The sequence below is a fragment of the Tachysurus vachellii genome, chromosome 25, assembly GCF_030014155.1.
Source record: "Tachysurus vachellii isolate PV-2020 chromosome 25, HZAU_Pvac_v1, whole genome shotgun sequence".
Classification (NCBI taxonomy): domain Eukaryota; kingdom Metazoa; phylum Chordata; class Actinopteri; order Siluriformes; family Bagridae; genus Tachysurus; species Tachysurus vachellii.
Genome location: NC_083484.1, coordinates 17,003,621 through 17,021,636, shown reverse-complemented (window position 1 = coordinate 17,021,636; position 18,016 = coordinate 17,003,621). Strand labels below are relative to the sequence as shown.

Below are 18,016 nucleotides of genomic sequence, written 5' to 3'. Positions count from 1 at the left end.
TAAAGACGTTTTAATTAATAACGGCCTATAATAACAATGTGGAAATAAGAAAAAAGAAATAGAAATATGCAACATAAACACTCATGTGTGGAAAATAAATTTTTTTCTGAAATAAAAAACTTTTATAGCTAAAGCTGGGATTATCCGAGGCACGTGCGTGTGTTTTACCTGAAAAGGTGAGATTTAGCTTTTTCACATCACTGGTCCTTAACCTTAAACTATTAAATCATCCTTACATCATTTTCAAATGCCTATGTGTTATATATTATATTATATTATATTATATTATATTATATTATATTATATTATATTATATTATATTATATTATACAGATGATTAAATGAAAAAGAACGAACACAAATAATTCAACACACAGGAATTGGTTCATTAAACGAAAATGGTGTTGTTGTTTTTACATTTCTCTTTTGCTGTATTTATCCGACTTGTACATGCTGGTCGTAATGAATTTACTCCAACAATTTTATTATAGAAAGACTGGACTTTAGTTATTACATTTACATTAAATTACATACTACACTGGGCTTCTGCCATTTTTAACTGTGTTAGGAAATCGACCTTAATGGTTTGATTTTTATACTAATAATATATTTAATAATCCGACTTTTCGAATGAAGTGTTGTTACAGAGAAAAGACTAAACTGGAACTAGATAGAGAGAAAATAATAAAGAAAAAGTGCGTCACTTCTCACAGATGTTTAAAGATAAAAAACTCACTTGAGATTAAAGTTTTATTAGCTAAAGCTTACGGGGGAGAATCTGTGAATCTGAGAAAGTGTAAGTGCTTTTTTATAAAAGCGGCACACAATCGTGCAAATATATATAAAAACACACAAGAGGTTAATTCTGTTTTCTCAGCTGAGGGATCTGAAGCTGTTAAAAACCTCGAGACTGTACAGGGGTCTGAGGTCAGGAGATCGTGTCTGGGATCAGAGCTTTTGTTTAATGAGCAACAGTGACGTCAGATTAGTATTTAATAATCAGCTTGATTTGTGGTGTAAACCGTATCCACCACAACTGGGAGGTTAAATAATGACTAATGTCTTTGTAAGTTAATACAGATAAATCACACTGTTACATCATACTACTGTACACTTACTACACTTACAGTTCACTAAAACAACAACAACAAGTTGCTGTGAGATATTAGGTCTGTTTTGAGTACATTTGTTTATTGGGGATGAAGTAGGTCTTTAGCTTCGTGTCATGGTAAAATGTTCTGCATTGCCTTTCTGGTTCTGTCTCAAACCACACAGGAGCTTGTCTACTGTACAGGGGAGAAGGTAAGAAGCACTGGGTGTTTTTACTGATCTTCTGTTTTTGTTTTTTCTCTCGCAGGTTTTGATTTCCACTAGTTAAGTTCAGCTCCATTGCTATAAATAATACATGAACCTAAACTAACATCTAAAACACATTGGTCACACGCAGACATGAACAGCCACAGATTTTATAAAAGCAACACAAAAGTCTCAAATGTTATTGAAAGTTAACACCAATTCTCCTTCTCATTATAGAATACCTCCTTTAACCAGAAGGAGGCGCTCATGGTGAGTTTACTGACAGTTCGTTAGCTAGCAGATTGTTGTAACATTAGCTTGTGAGTTATTCACGTTTTTTTTTCGCTAAAGTTCGGCTAGATGATTAAATTAGCATGATCATAGCTCATAAAATTGGAAACTAACGTCACGTAATCTACACATGAATTATTTCTTTTTGAGACATTTTAATATGACATAGCCATATGAGCTGATGTCTGACCTCTTGTTAAGGTCAAGTTTATAATTAGAACAGAGTCTAATCTCCCTGTAATGAAACTAGTTTATTCAGCATAGGAAAAGTTTAATTAAAATACACACATGATCGAAAATCACATGAGACTGAACGATTAGTCAGTTTTGAGAACAAACAAGATTCGAGTCAGTTTCTGTAACGTCTCAGCACAGAGCTGCTGAGTCCTGGATCCTGATTGGTCTTTAGGTCTTGATTAATTCTCTAGAACAGCAGACTGTAGTGCAGCTGCACATCACATAAATGCTGTAATTGCTGTAATTTGAGAGGAATCAAACATTTGGGGAAGTGACGTGAGATTGTTCTTATTTTTCTATAAAAAAATTTTTTCTTTCTTATTTATTTGGCTCTTATTTATCTTATTATTTATATAGTTCTTCTACCAGGGAATATTATCAGACTAATCTATTACACGTGTTGCCATGGTTACATCTCAATTAAATGTCATGTAAAGAAATTTAGTAAATATATTCTGTCTGATCGTTAGCTAAATATCGACCTGAATTAGATGTTCGGGGTTTATTAAATATGGACAACAACAAAACTGGATCGATTTATTATTGATTTATAACTCGTTTTAAATTCCAGATGCCGTTAATGAAGAGACGTCAGCCAATGAGGAACGAGTATTTACCATATTGACGTTATATAGCAGTAGTTGATAAACGGCTACTGTAGGCTGTGTTACTGCTCCGGGTGTGTACTGTGGTGTCTGTGAAGTGTGTGTGTGTGTGTGTGTGAGGTGTGTGTGAGGTGTGTGTGTCTGTATGTATGTGTGTGTGTGATTTGGGACCCCCCCCTCCTGTCAGCAGTAACCCGACCCCGACTGTTTCAGACTCGAAGCCATCACGACTCCTCACTAACTCACTTCTCCAGATGGAGTTTTTTCTCCCTGAGCTCTGGAGGGTTTGTTTGTTTTAGGCCCCCGGGGTTCGCTCTTATCTCCTCACAGCACTCACGCCGAGATTTCAGCTCCTTCTCTTCGTCACTTTACAGCCCATTGTTCTGCAGAATGGCTTCTCAAGATAAACTAGAAACCAGCAGCAACTCCTGATTAAAGCTCAAAAATCAGCTCAAAATGCAGTTTCGACTCGGATTTTTCTTCCTTCTAACATTCCTGCACTCACTTATCTTCATTCTAAAAAGGATTTCATATAGAGTTTTGTCTCAATAATGAGAAGGTACTGAACAAACACATCCTTAGTACAACTCTCATTATTGAGAGAAAACTCAGAAGCGCAATCAGCTTTAATCACCTTTATTAATTTGCTCACACAGACGATATGTGTTTACAGGTTACAGGAGATACACTAAACATAGTGTATACATATATAAACATAGACTAAAGGGTTAAAATGTCATTTTAATAAATTATTTCTATAAGCATAGAAAAATATTATATGTGTTTACATAGATTCTAGTAGAAGATATTGTACTGTAGCACTGCAGAATACTGCACTTTATCAGACGGAGTATGAAATGGTGGTCTGTTAAAGTGCAGAAATATCATCACTGCACCGTATTGTCCTCTCCACTAGGGTTTCCACTAAGAAGCACAAAAAGCAGGTTCGATAAACAAACAAACAAACAAATAAATAAATAAGATAAGATAACAGCATATTTCATTCGCCCTTTTTTAAAAACTTTTTAACAACTTTTAAACTAACATTTAATATCAATAGATTTAAAGTTTTTGTGTTATATGAATATAATATATAATATACATTCAAAATGAACAGACTATAAAACAAATATACATGTAATTATATAACTTTTTATTTTTTAGTGTTTACGATAACATTTATTTACAATTATATACAACACACACACACACATATTATATATATATATATATATATATATATATATATATATATATATAATATATTATATATTTAGAAATTCAAATTCATTATATAACATACATATTGTATATGTTATATATATATATATATATATATATAACATATACAATGTTATAAATTCTCTTATTGGCAGCGATCTTAAAGGAAAAATATAACTTTTTTGAGAAAAAATATTGAGATTAAAAAATCCGAAAATTGTATTTATTTTACTAATATTCAGTATTAGTATTAGAATTTCCTCTTCTTTATTATTATTATTATTATTATTGTTGTTGTTCTTGTTGTTGTTGTTATTATTATTATTATTATTATATGAAAAGAAGTTTAAACACTGCCTTTATTTAGATCATTGATGACTGATACTGAAGTGTAATAAATGTTGAATCAGTTCAGTCTGAAATCCTCGCGCTCGTTAAACTCATTAAACGCTTTTTAAAACCGAGCGGAAATTCGCTTCATTATAACTGATTGTTTTTCTTTCTTTGAATGACACCGTAAACAAAATCAGCGCTCGTGACTCCTGTCTGACGTCACGACGTGTTAAGTCACGAAGCAGCGCGCGGGTCACACCGAGGCACGCCCTAATCCCCCCCCCCCCTCCTGCACCCGAACCCTCTTTATAACGGGACAGAAGTGAGCGCGAGACGAAACGCAATTAAACCGTGCAGCGCTCGAGGCTCGAGGATAACGGATAACATTCGGGGGAATCTGAAGGTATCGTTTACACTGAGCGCCGGTGATTAAAGGTGTTTTGTGGCATAGTGTTTTAGTACAAAAAGAATTCTAATATTCATGTGTGAAGCTGTTAAAGTATTAATTCTGATTTTAGTTCAGTATTCAGTATTCAGTGGGATGTTCAGGTTGTTCACTAGTTTTACTACAAACTCTTTTACAATTTGTTTCTTTATTTCTTTGTTAAGTTTTGATTTACCATCTAGTACAGAATAGTACAATCTGCTGGGATTTTTATTTACTTTTTTAATTTGTTCATTTATTTACTTACTTGCCTACTATAAAACACCTAAATAATCAGAACAGATGTAGAGAACTGAGATTTTCAGTATTTATATTGCGTATTTGTTTATTTGATTGTTTATTATTTTATTATGGTGAAAAAAATGAGCAGAGTAAAAAAGATTACATAATAAAGGTGTAATACAAAATCTTAACCATACTGGGATTTATTTATTTGTTTATTTATTTGTTTATCAATTGTGTTTATAACAAGAACAATAAAAATAACTTTTGAAATTGAATAAATTATTTTTTTAACAATTAAATAAAACTTTTTTTCTTATTACTTTAAATGAATTTCCAAATGAAGTTCATTCCTTTCTTTCTGTCTTTTTCTGAAGACGTTTCCTCTGCTCTCTGTCCTCAGATGGAGATGTACCAGGCCGGTTATTACACTGAGGACTTCAGCACTCAGGAGGTTCCTGTTGGATTTGACTTCAGTTCATATGGTAAGAACCTGATGAGAAGACAGTACAGACATTTCACTGCATGTCATCCTGCGTGTTTATGTATGTGATCAATACAGTTAGAATGATTTGTGTAAGTTATATGAACAGGATGAAAGTGTGAACGCAGCCCAGTCTGTTCACATGACTCTCTCCAGATTTAAAACCATCTTTATTTCTGTTAAAACTGAGGGTTTGAGTAAATTTCTGCTTATTGTCATGTTTTATCCTGTAATGTGTACACGTGTCTTCGTCTGTCGTCACGTGATCAGTCAGTCATCTTTTTGGTTTAGATTTTTCTCTGCTCATGTTTCCTGAGTTTTCCTGCAAAACATTTCCTCTGTCCTTCAACTGTAAAGCCCTAATCTCAGCAGCTCGGTCACAAACATGGCACTGGACCTTGACACGCCACTAATTCACGAGTCGTCAGGAAAGACACAGGGTTTTTTGAGGACGCAGCGAGGACACGGGGTGCAGAAAGGCAGAGACGCAGAGAGGGGTGGCAGGTTAAAGATACACCCGGCCTTTTTCTTTTTTTTCTTGCAGCTCCCTCCCTGTTTTCCTAATCCTTTCCTCCAGACTTCCTTCTCGAACAGATTTAGCAGCCCCTCTCCTCCCCTTTTCATCATCCCTCCATCCTCGGCCCGCTTCCTCCCTTTTTTGCAGTTTAGTCTAAAGCTCGCTCAGTAGGGTGGGGTCAGTCAACCACTTGGAGAAATGACCACAGCTCTGTTCTTGTTTTGTTCCTAGATTTGTTCAGAAAGACGACAAAAGAGACATTTGAATCTTTTTTAATCTCATAAGCGGTTCATGACGGCGGGATTCATTCATTGTCATATTTCTAATAATGTACCCACAGACTACAATGGTGAAGACCTGTCCTTTTTGTTAGACAGTAAAGGATCGGGCCAGTCGCAGTACACGGACACATACGCAGAACCACACAAGGACCACATCAGCACCTCCAAAGGTAAGTTTAACACACACACACACACTCTTTACTTCCTCTGCTGCAGAGCTCCTTCAGCCTTCTGCTTCAAACATCTCAGACAGAGTCACTTCTCTGAGGCTCTTCGTTACACTGAGGGTTTTTTCTCCTTAATGTAAATCAGCTCAACTCTGGAGGCACTGAATGCTAATAATTGTAACTAAAATATCTAAAAGATTGATCCCAATGCTGGAAAATATTAATGAAATGATTAAAGTCTCAGAATCTCAGAAAACTTTCCAGCATTTTATTTTCAACACAGATAATTTTACGTCAGTTGGTTTAATCCCTGAAGGAAGTCAGAGAGATGTTTGGCGTGACTCACAGTGATTGTAAACCTCTTAGCGAGTTTCACTCGAGCTGTCGAGTCTGTGCAGCCTAGAAAACCTTGAGCTGCGACTCAAAAGGTCAAAGGTTAGCTCGCAGGTGGTGGACTCCTGGCTATGGCTGCATCCTGCTGTTTCTATGACAGATTCTTTAACATGCTGTACGTATATTATATATAGCATGTAGCATGCTCAGGGCTTAGCTTGACAGCTGCCTAGCATCCTACCTAGCAAACTGTACATGCTACAGTGTTTTAGTTATAGTTTTTTTTCCACAACACTGTGTTAATTAATTTAATTTAATCTTCTTCTAGTTAACATTATGGATTCTGGATTATTTAATCTGGACACTTTCCCTGAGTTTAGCAGCTGGACATCATACACTAATGGTGAGTGCTTCAATCTTCTAATGGAATATCATCATATCATCATAGCAGTAACAATTATTATAATAATAACTATAATATACATACATGAATAATTTCTGCGTATTCTGTACTTTATGTCTAAAATAGCCTTCTAGTTAACACTGAGTGAAGCTCCTGTGGCTTTACTGGACTCTGGACATGCTAGTTTGGTTATTACAGATTGGACCTTAGCAAAGCTGGAGTACATGTACACTGTTACTGTGGATACTGGTGTGTGTGTGTGTGTGTGTGTGTGTGTGTGTGTTTGACATCTAGATTGCGAGTGTTCAGTGTAACATGTCTCTCTTCCCTCCTCAGTTCCGGACAGTATGGTGATGGACAGACAGACAGGGGGTTTTCAGGACTCAGCCACTCAGACGTATCAGAGTCTGTTTCCTCCGTGTCCTTCGTCTCAGAGCAGCTCATTCGGTTCAGCTGCAGAAGCCAGCGGACTTTACCAACCCACCAAAGAGTTCAGTCACAGAGCGCCATCGGGTTTAGAGCATGCAGGTACAACACGCAGTGAGACATGCTGTAGATCTTTAACATCTGTATTAGCATCCGTTTGACCTTTTCACACAAACCCTAGCTAACCCCAGTCGTCATCTTCACTACAGGTGGTGCAGAGAGGAGCTACACTTTATACGAGACGGAAACCCAAAGCAAGGCTATTCCATACTGGACAGATTATTCCTCCTCGGGTTACTGCAGCCAGCTACTCGCTCATCCTCCTTCATCCTCATCCTCGTCTCCGGCTCCTCTCACGCCCGAGACGTTTTCTCCTCGTGTGCTGAAGAGACGCAACACGACGTCTCAGAGATTAGACCGAGATGGCGAGGTGTCTCCGGGGATGTCTGCTTACCCAGGTGAGATGTTTTTACATGCATGTTTTTATATGCAATCCCAATTGTCCATGATCAAGAAGGAGAAAAAACTCGTAAAATCTGGAACTCTTTAGTTTGGTTGCTTCACTGGAAGAACTTGTGTGGATTCTATGTTTCATGCTCAGTCAAAGAGAGGATTAGAAATTTCTGAAAGAATCCATTAAGGAACCTTTTTAAATGTGTAATTGAATAATTTTAAATCTGATGATCATTAGATGTTCTGTTTTCAGGATCAGGACCGATTCAGCTGTGGCAGTTTCTCCTGGAGCTTCTCCTAGACTCAGCGTGTCACACCTTCATCAGCTGGACTGGTGACGGCTGGGAATTCAAAATGTCAGACCCTGCAGAGGTAAAATAAAAAAATAACAGTAACAGTCCTCCATTTTATACCAGATTCCCAATCAGACTTTATTCATTATTTCACTTTCCACCAAACACCTGCTGAGTTCTGACTTCTGACTGGTGCTCAGGTGTTGATTAATTCTCTAGAGCAGCGGATACTCCACTGATGATAACACAGATTAAAAACTGTGTATTTGTTGATTTGGTGAAGTTTTCTTAATATGTAGGAGATGTTTAACATTCATGGAAGGAGTCTCCAGTGTCAGTCAACTTTATGTTTATACTTTTTAATAGCTGTTATAATGAAGGACAGAGCAGAAAAGTCACAACATTTAACGTAGCTAAAGAATAAAAATATTCCATGTCGTTACCCAAGTGTTTTATTCTCTTTATACTCTTATAGTCTGGTTTAGTGTACTACCTCACGCTCATATAGGGCACCCAGGAATACTTCCTTACTGTGTATTTATTTACTCAAATGAGTGTACCGCTTCATCAAACATGTACAGGACACTGAAGAGCAGACAACTGATCATGTGTCTCTTGTCTAGGTGGCTAAACGATGGGGTCAGTGCAAGAACAAACCCAAAATGAACTACGAGAAGCTGAGCCGTGGCCTGCGCTACTACTACCACAAGAACATCATCCATAAAACAGCTGGCAAGCGCTACGTCTACCGATTCGTCTGCGATGTGCAGAGTATGCTCGGGAAAAGCGCACAAGAAGTTCTGGCCAGTATGAACATCTCACCGCTGAATGCTGGATCGCAGACGCCAGTAAAGTCAGAGGAAACAGCAGACGTCTGGCAACATTAACATTGACTGTGCTAGTGAAAGGAGGTGTTCCACAAGGTTTCACACATCCTCATCAACTTCTGGAAGTGAACACATGAGCACTTGCGTCACAAGTGGACACGAATTTCATGATAACTTGCTAATTAGCTAGTGTGCTAATCAGATCAGTTCTCTGTTGCTCAAGCTGATACAAACCTTTGGAAAGTAAACTGCAGCACCACCGTCTGGATCATTCTAAAGTAACTGGACAGATCTTATGATGGCTGAGTGCACACAAGCATGAGGAAGTGGACAATGGGGAGACAAACACAGTATTGGAACACAACCTTATTTAAAGACTCCAGCATGAGATTCAGCACAGTTTCTCTCTTTTGAACAGAGAATTTTAATCTGTGGATAGCAGGTTGCTACAGAGACGACTGTGTCCACTCCAATGTGTAGAAATAATCATTATGAACTTTATATTTGCTCTTTTTTACTCAGACTCTATCAGGATATAAAGGGAGATGTTTCCAATCAACCTGCGTCCTCAAGTAATCAATGCAATCTATCATCTTTCTAAACATATTTACTGTGTGTGTGTGTGTGTGTGTGTGTGTGTGTGTGAGTGTGTGTGTGTGTACTAATGTGGTTAGCTACCTCTTTACACAACATTAAACACCAAAAGTGTTGTACTCTGAATGATGTAAGTGATTTATTTGTTCAGATCAATCATCAGATTGTGCATTAATGTAAATAAATTGTTAGATAAAAGTGTTTTGTCCATTTATTCATTTGTTTAATCTTTGAAATCTCTACACACACTCTACACACACCACTACACACACTCTACACACACCACTACACACTCTACACACACTCTACACACACACCACTACACACACTCTACACACACCACTACACACACTCTACACACACCACTACACACTCTACACACACCACTACACACACTCTACATACACCACTACACACACTCTACACACACCACTACACACTCTACACACACCACTACACACACTCTACACACACCACTACACACACTCTACACACCACTACACACACTCTACACACACCACTACACACACTCTACACACACCACTACACACTCTACACACACCACTACACACACTCTACACACACCACTACACACTCTACACACACCAATACACACTCTACACACCACTACACACACTCTACACACACCACTACACACACTCTACACACACCACTACACACTCTACACACACCACTACACACACTCTACACACACCACTACACACTCTACACACACCACTACACACACTCTACACACACCACTACACACACTCTACACACCACTACACACACCACTACACACACTCTACACACACCACTACACACTCTACACACACCACTACACACACCACTACACACACTCTACACACACCACTACACACACTCTACACACACCACTACACACACTCTACGCACACCACTACACACTCTACACACACCACTACACACACTCTACACACACCACTACACACACTCTACACACCACTACACACACTCTACACACACCACTACACACACTCTACACACACCACTACACACTCTACACACACCACTACACACACTCTACACACACCACTACACACACTCTACACACACCACTACACACACTCTACACACACCACTACACACACTCTACACACACCACTACACACACTCTACACACACCACTACACACACTCTACACACACCACTACACACACTCTACACACACCACTACACACACTCTACACACCACTACACACACTCTACACACACCACTACACACACTCTACACACACCACTACACACACTCTACACACACCACTACACACACTCTACACACACCACTACACACACTCTACACACACCACTACACACTCTACACACACCACTACACACACTCTACACACACTCTACACACACCACTACACACACTCTACACACACCACTACACACACTCTACACACACCACTACACACACTCTACACACACCACTACACACACTCTACACACACCACTACACACTCTACACACACCACTACACACACTCTACACACACCACTACACACTCTACACACACCACTACACACACTCTACACACCACTACACACACTCTACACACACCACTACACACACTCTACACACACCACTACACACACTCTACATACACCACTACACACACTCTACACATACCAATACACACTCTACACACACCACTACACACACTCTACACACACCACTACACACACTCTACACACCACTACACACACCACTACACACACTCTACACACACCACTACACACTCTACACACACCACTACACACACTCTACACACACTCTACACACACCACTACACACTCTACACACACCACTACACACACTCTACACACACCACTACACACACCCTACACACACCACTACACACACTCTACACACACCACTACACACGCTACACACACCACTACACACACTCTACACACACCACTACACACTCTACACACACCACTACACACACTCTACACACACCACTACACACTCTACACACTCTACACACACCACTACACACACTCTACACACACCACTACACACTCTACACACACCACTACACACACTCTACACACACCACTACACACACTCTACACACACCACTACACACTCTACACACACCACTACACACACTCTACACACACCACTACACACTCTACACACACTCTACACACACCACTACACACTCTACACACACCACTACACACACCACTACACACACCACTACACACACTCTACACACACCGCTACACACACTCTACACACACCACTACACACACTCTACACACACCACTACACACACTCTACACACACCACAACACACACTCTAGACACACCGCTACACACACCACTAAACACACCACTACTCACAACACTACACACACATTCGCAAATACACACACAAACACGCACACACACACACACGCGCACACGCGCACACACGCGCACACACGCGCACACACACACAAACACGCGCACACACGCGCGCACACACACAAACACAAACACACATTTCCGGGGAAAGCGCGCGCTCCGGGTTCAAGTTCAGGTTCTCTAATCAGCTGCAGAACATCTGGAGAACATCGCAATGTCAGGGGTGAGTCACTTATTGTCTCATAGAATCCGCTCATCTTAAAGTGACAAATCTGTTTTATGTATTTTATTGTCATTTATATTTGTATGGCATTTTTAAGCTATCGATTAGTGTGTGTGTGCTTTCGGTTTCGCGTTTCCTAGTCTACAGGTAACTCTTTTGCTTTCGAGGCTTTGCTCATAGAGGACAGAATTAGTCGTTTGCATGATTTTTTCAATCTTTAATCGTTTCCTAGTAAAACAACAATAACAACAACAAAGATGAGAAGATTAGAACAATAGAGATTGCAATGTGAGAGTCAAAGAAAAAGAGATGCTCAGGACCTTCAATGTAGATAAAATACTAGAAAAGTCTAGTTTCTTCTTACTCCGATTAGCTTTACTGAGCTTTAAAAGGACAACAAAATGTTTCACTGCTGCTGTTTAATAGTCGGTGAAATGCGAGAAGAAACCGCTAGATGTCGCTGTAAAGTCTCCGCCGCTCCTGCACCATGATGTAATGATTGAGATTCATTAATAAACCAGTGGAAGTATTTGGAGATAAAAATGGGCTTTTACTCAGATTTTTTTTAAATTCATATAACAGAAGTCAGTAATATGAAGATGAAGTGCATATGCTCTATGTTTAATGTAGAATTATTATGTATCATCTTAATCATTATTTATTCATTAACATAATGCTAGACACATAAAGCTAATGTGACAGATCATAGCTTCAAGCTGACATTAGCTTTACATCACTGTAAAGACACCAGACTGATTCGACAGAATGTGCCATAATAATCACATCATTTAATCTCTAAACTTATTTAAAATAAAGAGACGTGTATCAAACTTCATCTAATCCTCACTTTTTTGTTGTTTGTTTTTTCCTCATGGTCTTCAGGCTGAACACATGGAGGTATGTGAACTTCACTCACTGTAGAAACTAATTCTTCACTCAAAGATACCAAAGTTGACCTTTCCTTGTCACTGGGTGTTACTCTTACCTTACTTACGTATAGATAAAGATCTTTGAAAATAGATATATGGTTGGTATAATATCAGCTTAAAATGACTCAATGTATAGTATGGTCAAAAGTATGTGCACCCCTGAGCATAACACCTGTCTGTACAGTTTTTAGTACCATTGACAATGACAGGGTGATGTAGGTTGTGTGTTGTGGTTAGCGAGATGTTGCAAGGTGTTGTTTCATGACATTTAAGACTTACCTTAATTACTACTTATTTAGACCCTTTACTTTGAATGCCAATAAAACTTATGGACCAGAGTCATTATAATCTTTTGCTTTTCTTCAGGTGGATCAGGGGATGGGGTGCCGGCCGTGTGGTAGACATTTTTTTCTTATTTTAACAAATGGAAAATGTGCATGACTTATTTAAACCCATCTCCTTCGTGAGGAAACAAGTCACAAAAGATACCGATTTCTTTAAAAGTGGCTATAAGCCACAATCTTAACCTGAGTTGACAATAATTGAGAAGGAGAATATCGAATTTTATGGACGTAATTATTTATTCAATAATTACTTACTTATCAGAGTTTGGCCCACTGTGTGTTATTTATTACATATTAAACACTCAAAAATTAGATTGTTTAGATGATTTTAACAATTGACAATGTCTCAAAACAGCTTTACAAAACATAAGATTTATATGTAAATTTATTTAATTTATTCCTATTTATCCACAATGAGCAAGCCTGATAGTGATGCACTGTTAAAATGGTGTACGGTTAATAAAAATGATATTACTAAAAGGTTCTGTTTGATGCGTCCAGGTGCCGTCTTTATCGATCAGCACAAAGACACGCTGATACAGAGAGCCAGTTGTGTGGAACCCATTCTGGACAAACTCCTGAGCATGGGGATCATCAGTGAAGAGGAGTACCAAGACGTTAGAACTGAGAAAACACCTCAGAAACAAATGAGGGCTCTACTGACGGAGCCTATGAGATCCAGGGGAGATCGAGCAAAACAGATTCTATACAACATTCTGAAAGAGCAGCAGAAGTTTATGATGATGGACCTCGGAGTGTCATTCAATGAAAAGATTGAATAAATAAGAATTTATTCAAAGTTGTTCAGGTTGATTTATTTTCAACTAAGAACTATGAATAAAATCTGGTCATTATTTTAATAAATCAACTTTCTGTATAAAATGGAAATCTTTTTTATTGATGATGTCATTAAACTGACTTACATTTTATACATAGATGTTTTATTGCAAAAATCTGAATGTTTTCATTGGCAGAAAAAAACAATTTGTTTTTTGATCAGTGAGAAAAAACAAGATGTATTTACAAACAATGTATTTATTTAAATCTATTTAAATCTGTAATGAAATCTATTTTTTTAATTAGGAATACTTCAAAGAAATTATTTCATCTTTTCTATTTTAGTTTAGTATTGTGCAAAAAAAATAAACAGATTAACTTTAATTCCATCTGATTATCAGAAAAAGTTCTCAAAGACTTTTTTTTTGTAAATAAATATCTAAATTACAGTTTATATTTTAATATCAAACACTGCTGTTTGAAGATATTAGCATAAAACACATAAATTAAATTAAATAAATCAAATACAAAATAGGCACAAAAAAAACAACAACATTAAAAGCCATTTCTAACATTTCTGCAGTGTTTATTATTGTCTGAGAAACACATTTATTTATTCAGTTCGTCACAGATAAGGTGAATAAAGTGGTGATTTAGTCGCAATATGCAGAAAAGCAGTAAATTATAATCAGCTGATGCTGAGCTACATGCTACATAGAACACAGCTAACTTTCCTGCAGTCCTTCTGAGTGAAACTCAAGTAATGTACACTCAATAATGTAGGTTCAATTAATTTGCCTGTGCACTAAAATAATTATAACAGCATACAAATTATCACATGTCTAAATGGACTAGATACCTGATAACAGTAAATATGCTAACATACAAACACACATGTCAATAAGTAAACAAAACTGAAAACTAGCATTACGGATAAAAGGCTAACTTAAAAACTAGCGTAACTTCAAAGACGCAAATGTACAAACTATTGATAAAGTGCACAGACTAACTAAAGTAACTTTTAACCAGAGACTAAATAGATTTACAAACTAGCATTAAGGTCGATAGACTAATTTACAAACTAGCATTAAAATAAACAAGTTCACTTACAAATTAGAAGTAAAGCAACTAGATATAAATATAAATAAACTCTTTATTGATGCTTAAGACTTTAAAGATAATTCTTCTTGCAAGCAGCAAAACGCCCAGAATTCCGTATTGCTATGAAAACGACAGAAAAACACTCAATTAGAACAAAAGGAAAAAAAGTCTTATATAATAAATACATTTGATAGAGTATTAATAAAAACACTGACCGCTGCAGCTACTCCAAGTGAACTCCATCACAAGTGTCCTTCGAGTCTTTAATTAGTCTTAAAGTGTGAAGAGATCAGAGTAAAACATTAAAAACATATTTCATTGAAATGAATCACATTTTAATTGTGAAGCATTAGGCTGCATGTCAGAGAAGTGTGGAGTCCTGAAGGATCAGTCACCGGCTCATATCCTGCTAGATTAACGGAGAGTTAGCCGTTAGCATGAACACGCGTTAAATATACACACACGCGCCTGAATCCTGTCAGAACAAACAGAGATGCTAAACAATCTGACGTCTACCTCCATGTTCCGAATAAAGGAGGTGCAATTTTTTCACAATTTATTAAATTTCAATTCTGAGGTAGAAAAGAAAACCTCTCACTTGTTTTTTGCACGCAGAGCTTTTCTTGCCTCGCGATCTTCATTTTCAGCATAAATTTTTTTGTAGCAGTAAATCAGCACACCGATCAGCCAGAGCTGCAGAAAAACGATGATGACGTACATCATGATCTCTGAAATCACCGCCGTCAACTCGCGACTGGCTGAAGAGAAAAAAAATAAACTAGTGTGTTACCTCCAGGAAAACAGATCACTTTCTTTTGTATTTGTCTTGTGTTCGTCCAATTACATGCTTTCTAAAATGTATATGAAAAATTTTATACAAATAATTGACAGCATCGTTAAAAAAGAAAGGTAATTAAATGATGTTACCTTCTGCCAGGACGTTGAGCTCCACTGTTTTTTTGATGATCACGTGTTCGTTATGAAGCGGGAGGAAGAGTGTGCGCTCAAACGTGCACGTGTAAGTGCCAGTGTCATTAAAAGTGACGTTTCGGATGTAAATGGCTCCGATCTGGAGATCCGCCGTTCCTTTAGTTCCACTCCACTCGAGTCGAGACTTGAAGTCCTCATGCAGGATGGTGGAGGTCGGGTAATCATAATGGAAGATCTGCAATCAGGAGACAGAAGGTCACTGATGCTACGTTCATGTTTACAGGACATAACAATGTTGCCACTTATGTGGGTGCTAAAGCTAAACTGGTAGTTACACATGACTTCTGAAGGTAACTAAATAAACCCAATTAAAATAAAGCACTAATTTAAACTAAATGTGTTTGGTTCAGAAACTGTACCATAATTTCATCACTAATGGTCGCTACAGATGTGCTGAGGAACTAAAGAACAACCAGACAAGGAACATGCTAGCTTAAGAACACCACTTAGCATCAGGCAAAGTGTCTGAAGTCTGTGAGCACACTGACATGGAAGAACTCGTCTCCTCCGGTGGGTTTAAAGTGCCAGTCCACAGTAGCAGCGCCAATGACTTCCGCCCTCCTCTTACAGGAGATACAACCCAACAGGAAGCCCTCTCCAACCACCGCCTCAGTCATGGAGTCCACCTCAGCACAGCTACCATCACACCACCGTGCTGCAGGACATAAAACCAACACACTCTGAGTAACTGGAAACACAGCTAGGCATGATGGGAAGGTTTCTGTGCACTTCTGTTAGTGTTAATAATATTGTTTTTGTTTTGAAGTAGTGTAGAGATGATTCTCCAGTGTCAGTGCTGTAAGTTCTCTGACAGCTTCAGGATCGAGGAGTTTATGTTTCTCTGTTTTTATTAAAGAATGAAGAGAGACTGGTGCAGGAACGAGTGATTTTAACTTCGCTAACAAAATGTCAACAGGAACTAACTCATTATCACACTTACAACACTAATGTAACTAAAAATAGATAAAAAGTGGGTTTTTTTTTTGGTAACTTCTTGTATTATAAGAGAAATAAAACACTTACCAAACATCAAAATGAAGCAAAGAGACCATAGTGATCGGACCTGCGGTGACATTTTCACAATGGCTTTAAAATCGATTCATATATGAAAAGATCCGAGATGTGGAGCATTAAAATGTTTGAGCAGTGACATTTCCTCCTCAGTCAGAGTGACGTCTTCATGTCCTCAGAGTAAATCGTCTAAACAAGTCGAAGTCCTGAGTCAGGTTATTTTCTCCACTTTACAGGATTAAACTTTGCAGTAAAACTCAGTGCAGTGTGTTTTTGGGAGCGTTGTGTGTCCTCCTGTGTAGCAGAGCTAAGTTTAGCCCGTGTGAATCTGTGTGTGTTCATATGACACCGCCACCATGCTGCAGACCAACACGCAATCTGAGAAGTAGGGATCATGTCGTGGCTTTCAAGATTAGATGCAAAATTTTACACAAATATACACAAATTTCCCTCGTGTGCTGAGCTTGGAGGCTAATGGAACTAAGGAACAAAGCAGGGTTATGACAGAGATTAGCATCAGGGCCGACTTATAGCCTTATTCTGCTGTTTTATTTTCTCTTACAACAAATAAACACCATTTAACTGCTTAGTCAGGTGTCATGCTAATGGTCACAATAAGCACTGAACGTTCAGTTACTTCAGTCCTTCTAGGTCCAGTGAAAATGACTTATGAATAATAATAATACAGAACAAGAAGCTTCATATTCTAATTTATTAGTATTAGCAGCAGAAGTAGTAGCTTGTAGCGTCCAAATTATTGTGAAAATCTGTGGAAATAATCTGTATTTTAATATAATCGTCTCAGTGTGTTGTTTT

General features: G+C 38.0%; 3 protein-coding genes across 5 annotated transcripts; 2 read left to right on the top strand and 1 right to left on the bottom strand.

The window, feature by feature from the left end:
• The first annotated feature begins 4,284 nt into the window (after nt 1-4,284).
• Nucleotides 4,285-9,626, top strand: etsrp (ETS1-related protein). 3 transcript variants are annotated; one of them, XM_060862150.1, is made up of 8 exons: nt 4,285-4,386; nt 5,054-5,135; nt 5,992-6,102; nt 6,761-6,835; nt 7,172-7,363; nt 7,471-7,719; nt 7,968-8,086; nt 8,631-9,626. In XM_060862150.1, the coding sequence occupies exons 2-8, from the start codon at nt 5,054-5,056 to the stop codon at nt 8,892-8,894; spliced, it is 1,092 nt and encodes a 363-aa protein (XP_060718133.1). In that variant the 5' UTR covers nt 4,285-4,386; the 3' UTR covers nt 8,895-9,626. The 3 variants fall into 3 exon arrangements, with proteins under 3 accessions (XP_060718133.1, XP_060718135.1, XP_060718134.1); XM_060862152.1 differs by having other exon boundaries at nt 4,328-4,386; nt 5,028-5,135; nt 6,025-6,102; XM_060862151.1 differs by having other exon boundaries at nt 4,328-4,386; nt 5,028-5,135.
• A 2,298-nt stretch (nt 9,627-11,924) lies between these two features.
• pycard (PYD and CARD domain containing) lies at nt 11,925-14,250 on the top strand. The gene is made up of 4 exons (XM_060861625.1): nt 11,925-12,048; nt 12,931-12,945; nt 13,344-13,374; nt 13,823-14,250. Exons 1-4 carry the CDS (start codon nt 12,040-12,042, stop codon nt 14,101-14,103), a joined length of 336 nt encoding a protein of 111 aa, XP_060717608.1. The 5' UTR covers nt 11,925-12,039; the 3' UTR covers nt 14,104-14,250.
• Nucleotides 14,251-14,663: 413 nt separating this feature from the next.
• Nucleotides 14,664-17,562, bottom strand: si:ch211-225p5.8 (uncharacterized protein LOC555567 homolog). Its single transcript, XM_060861741.1, has 6 exons — nt 17,213-17,562; nt 16,678-16,844; nt 16,127-16,364; nt 15,798-15,957; nt 15,415-15,471; nt 14,664-15,319 (listed from the first exon to the last, which is right to left on the bottom strand). Exons 1-5 carry the CDS (start codon nt 17,262-17,264, stop codon nt 15,423-15,425), a joined length of 666 nt encoding a protein of 221 aa, XP_060717724.1. The 5' UTR covers nt 17,265-17,562; the 3' UTR covers nt 14,664-15,319; nt 15,415-15,422.
• Nucleotides 17,563-18,016: the final 454 nt, after the last annotated feature.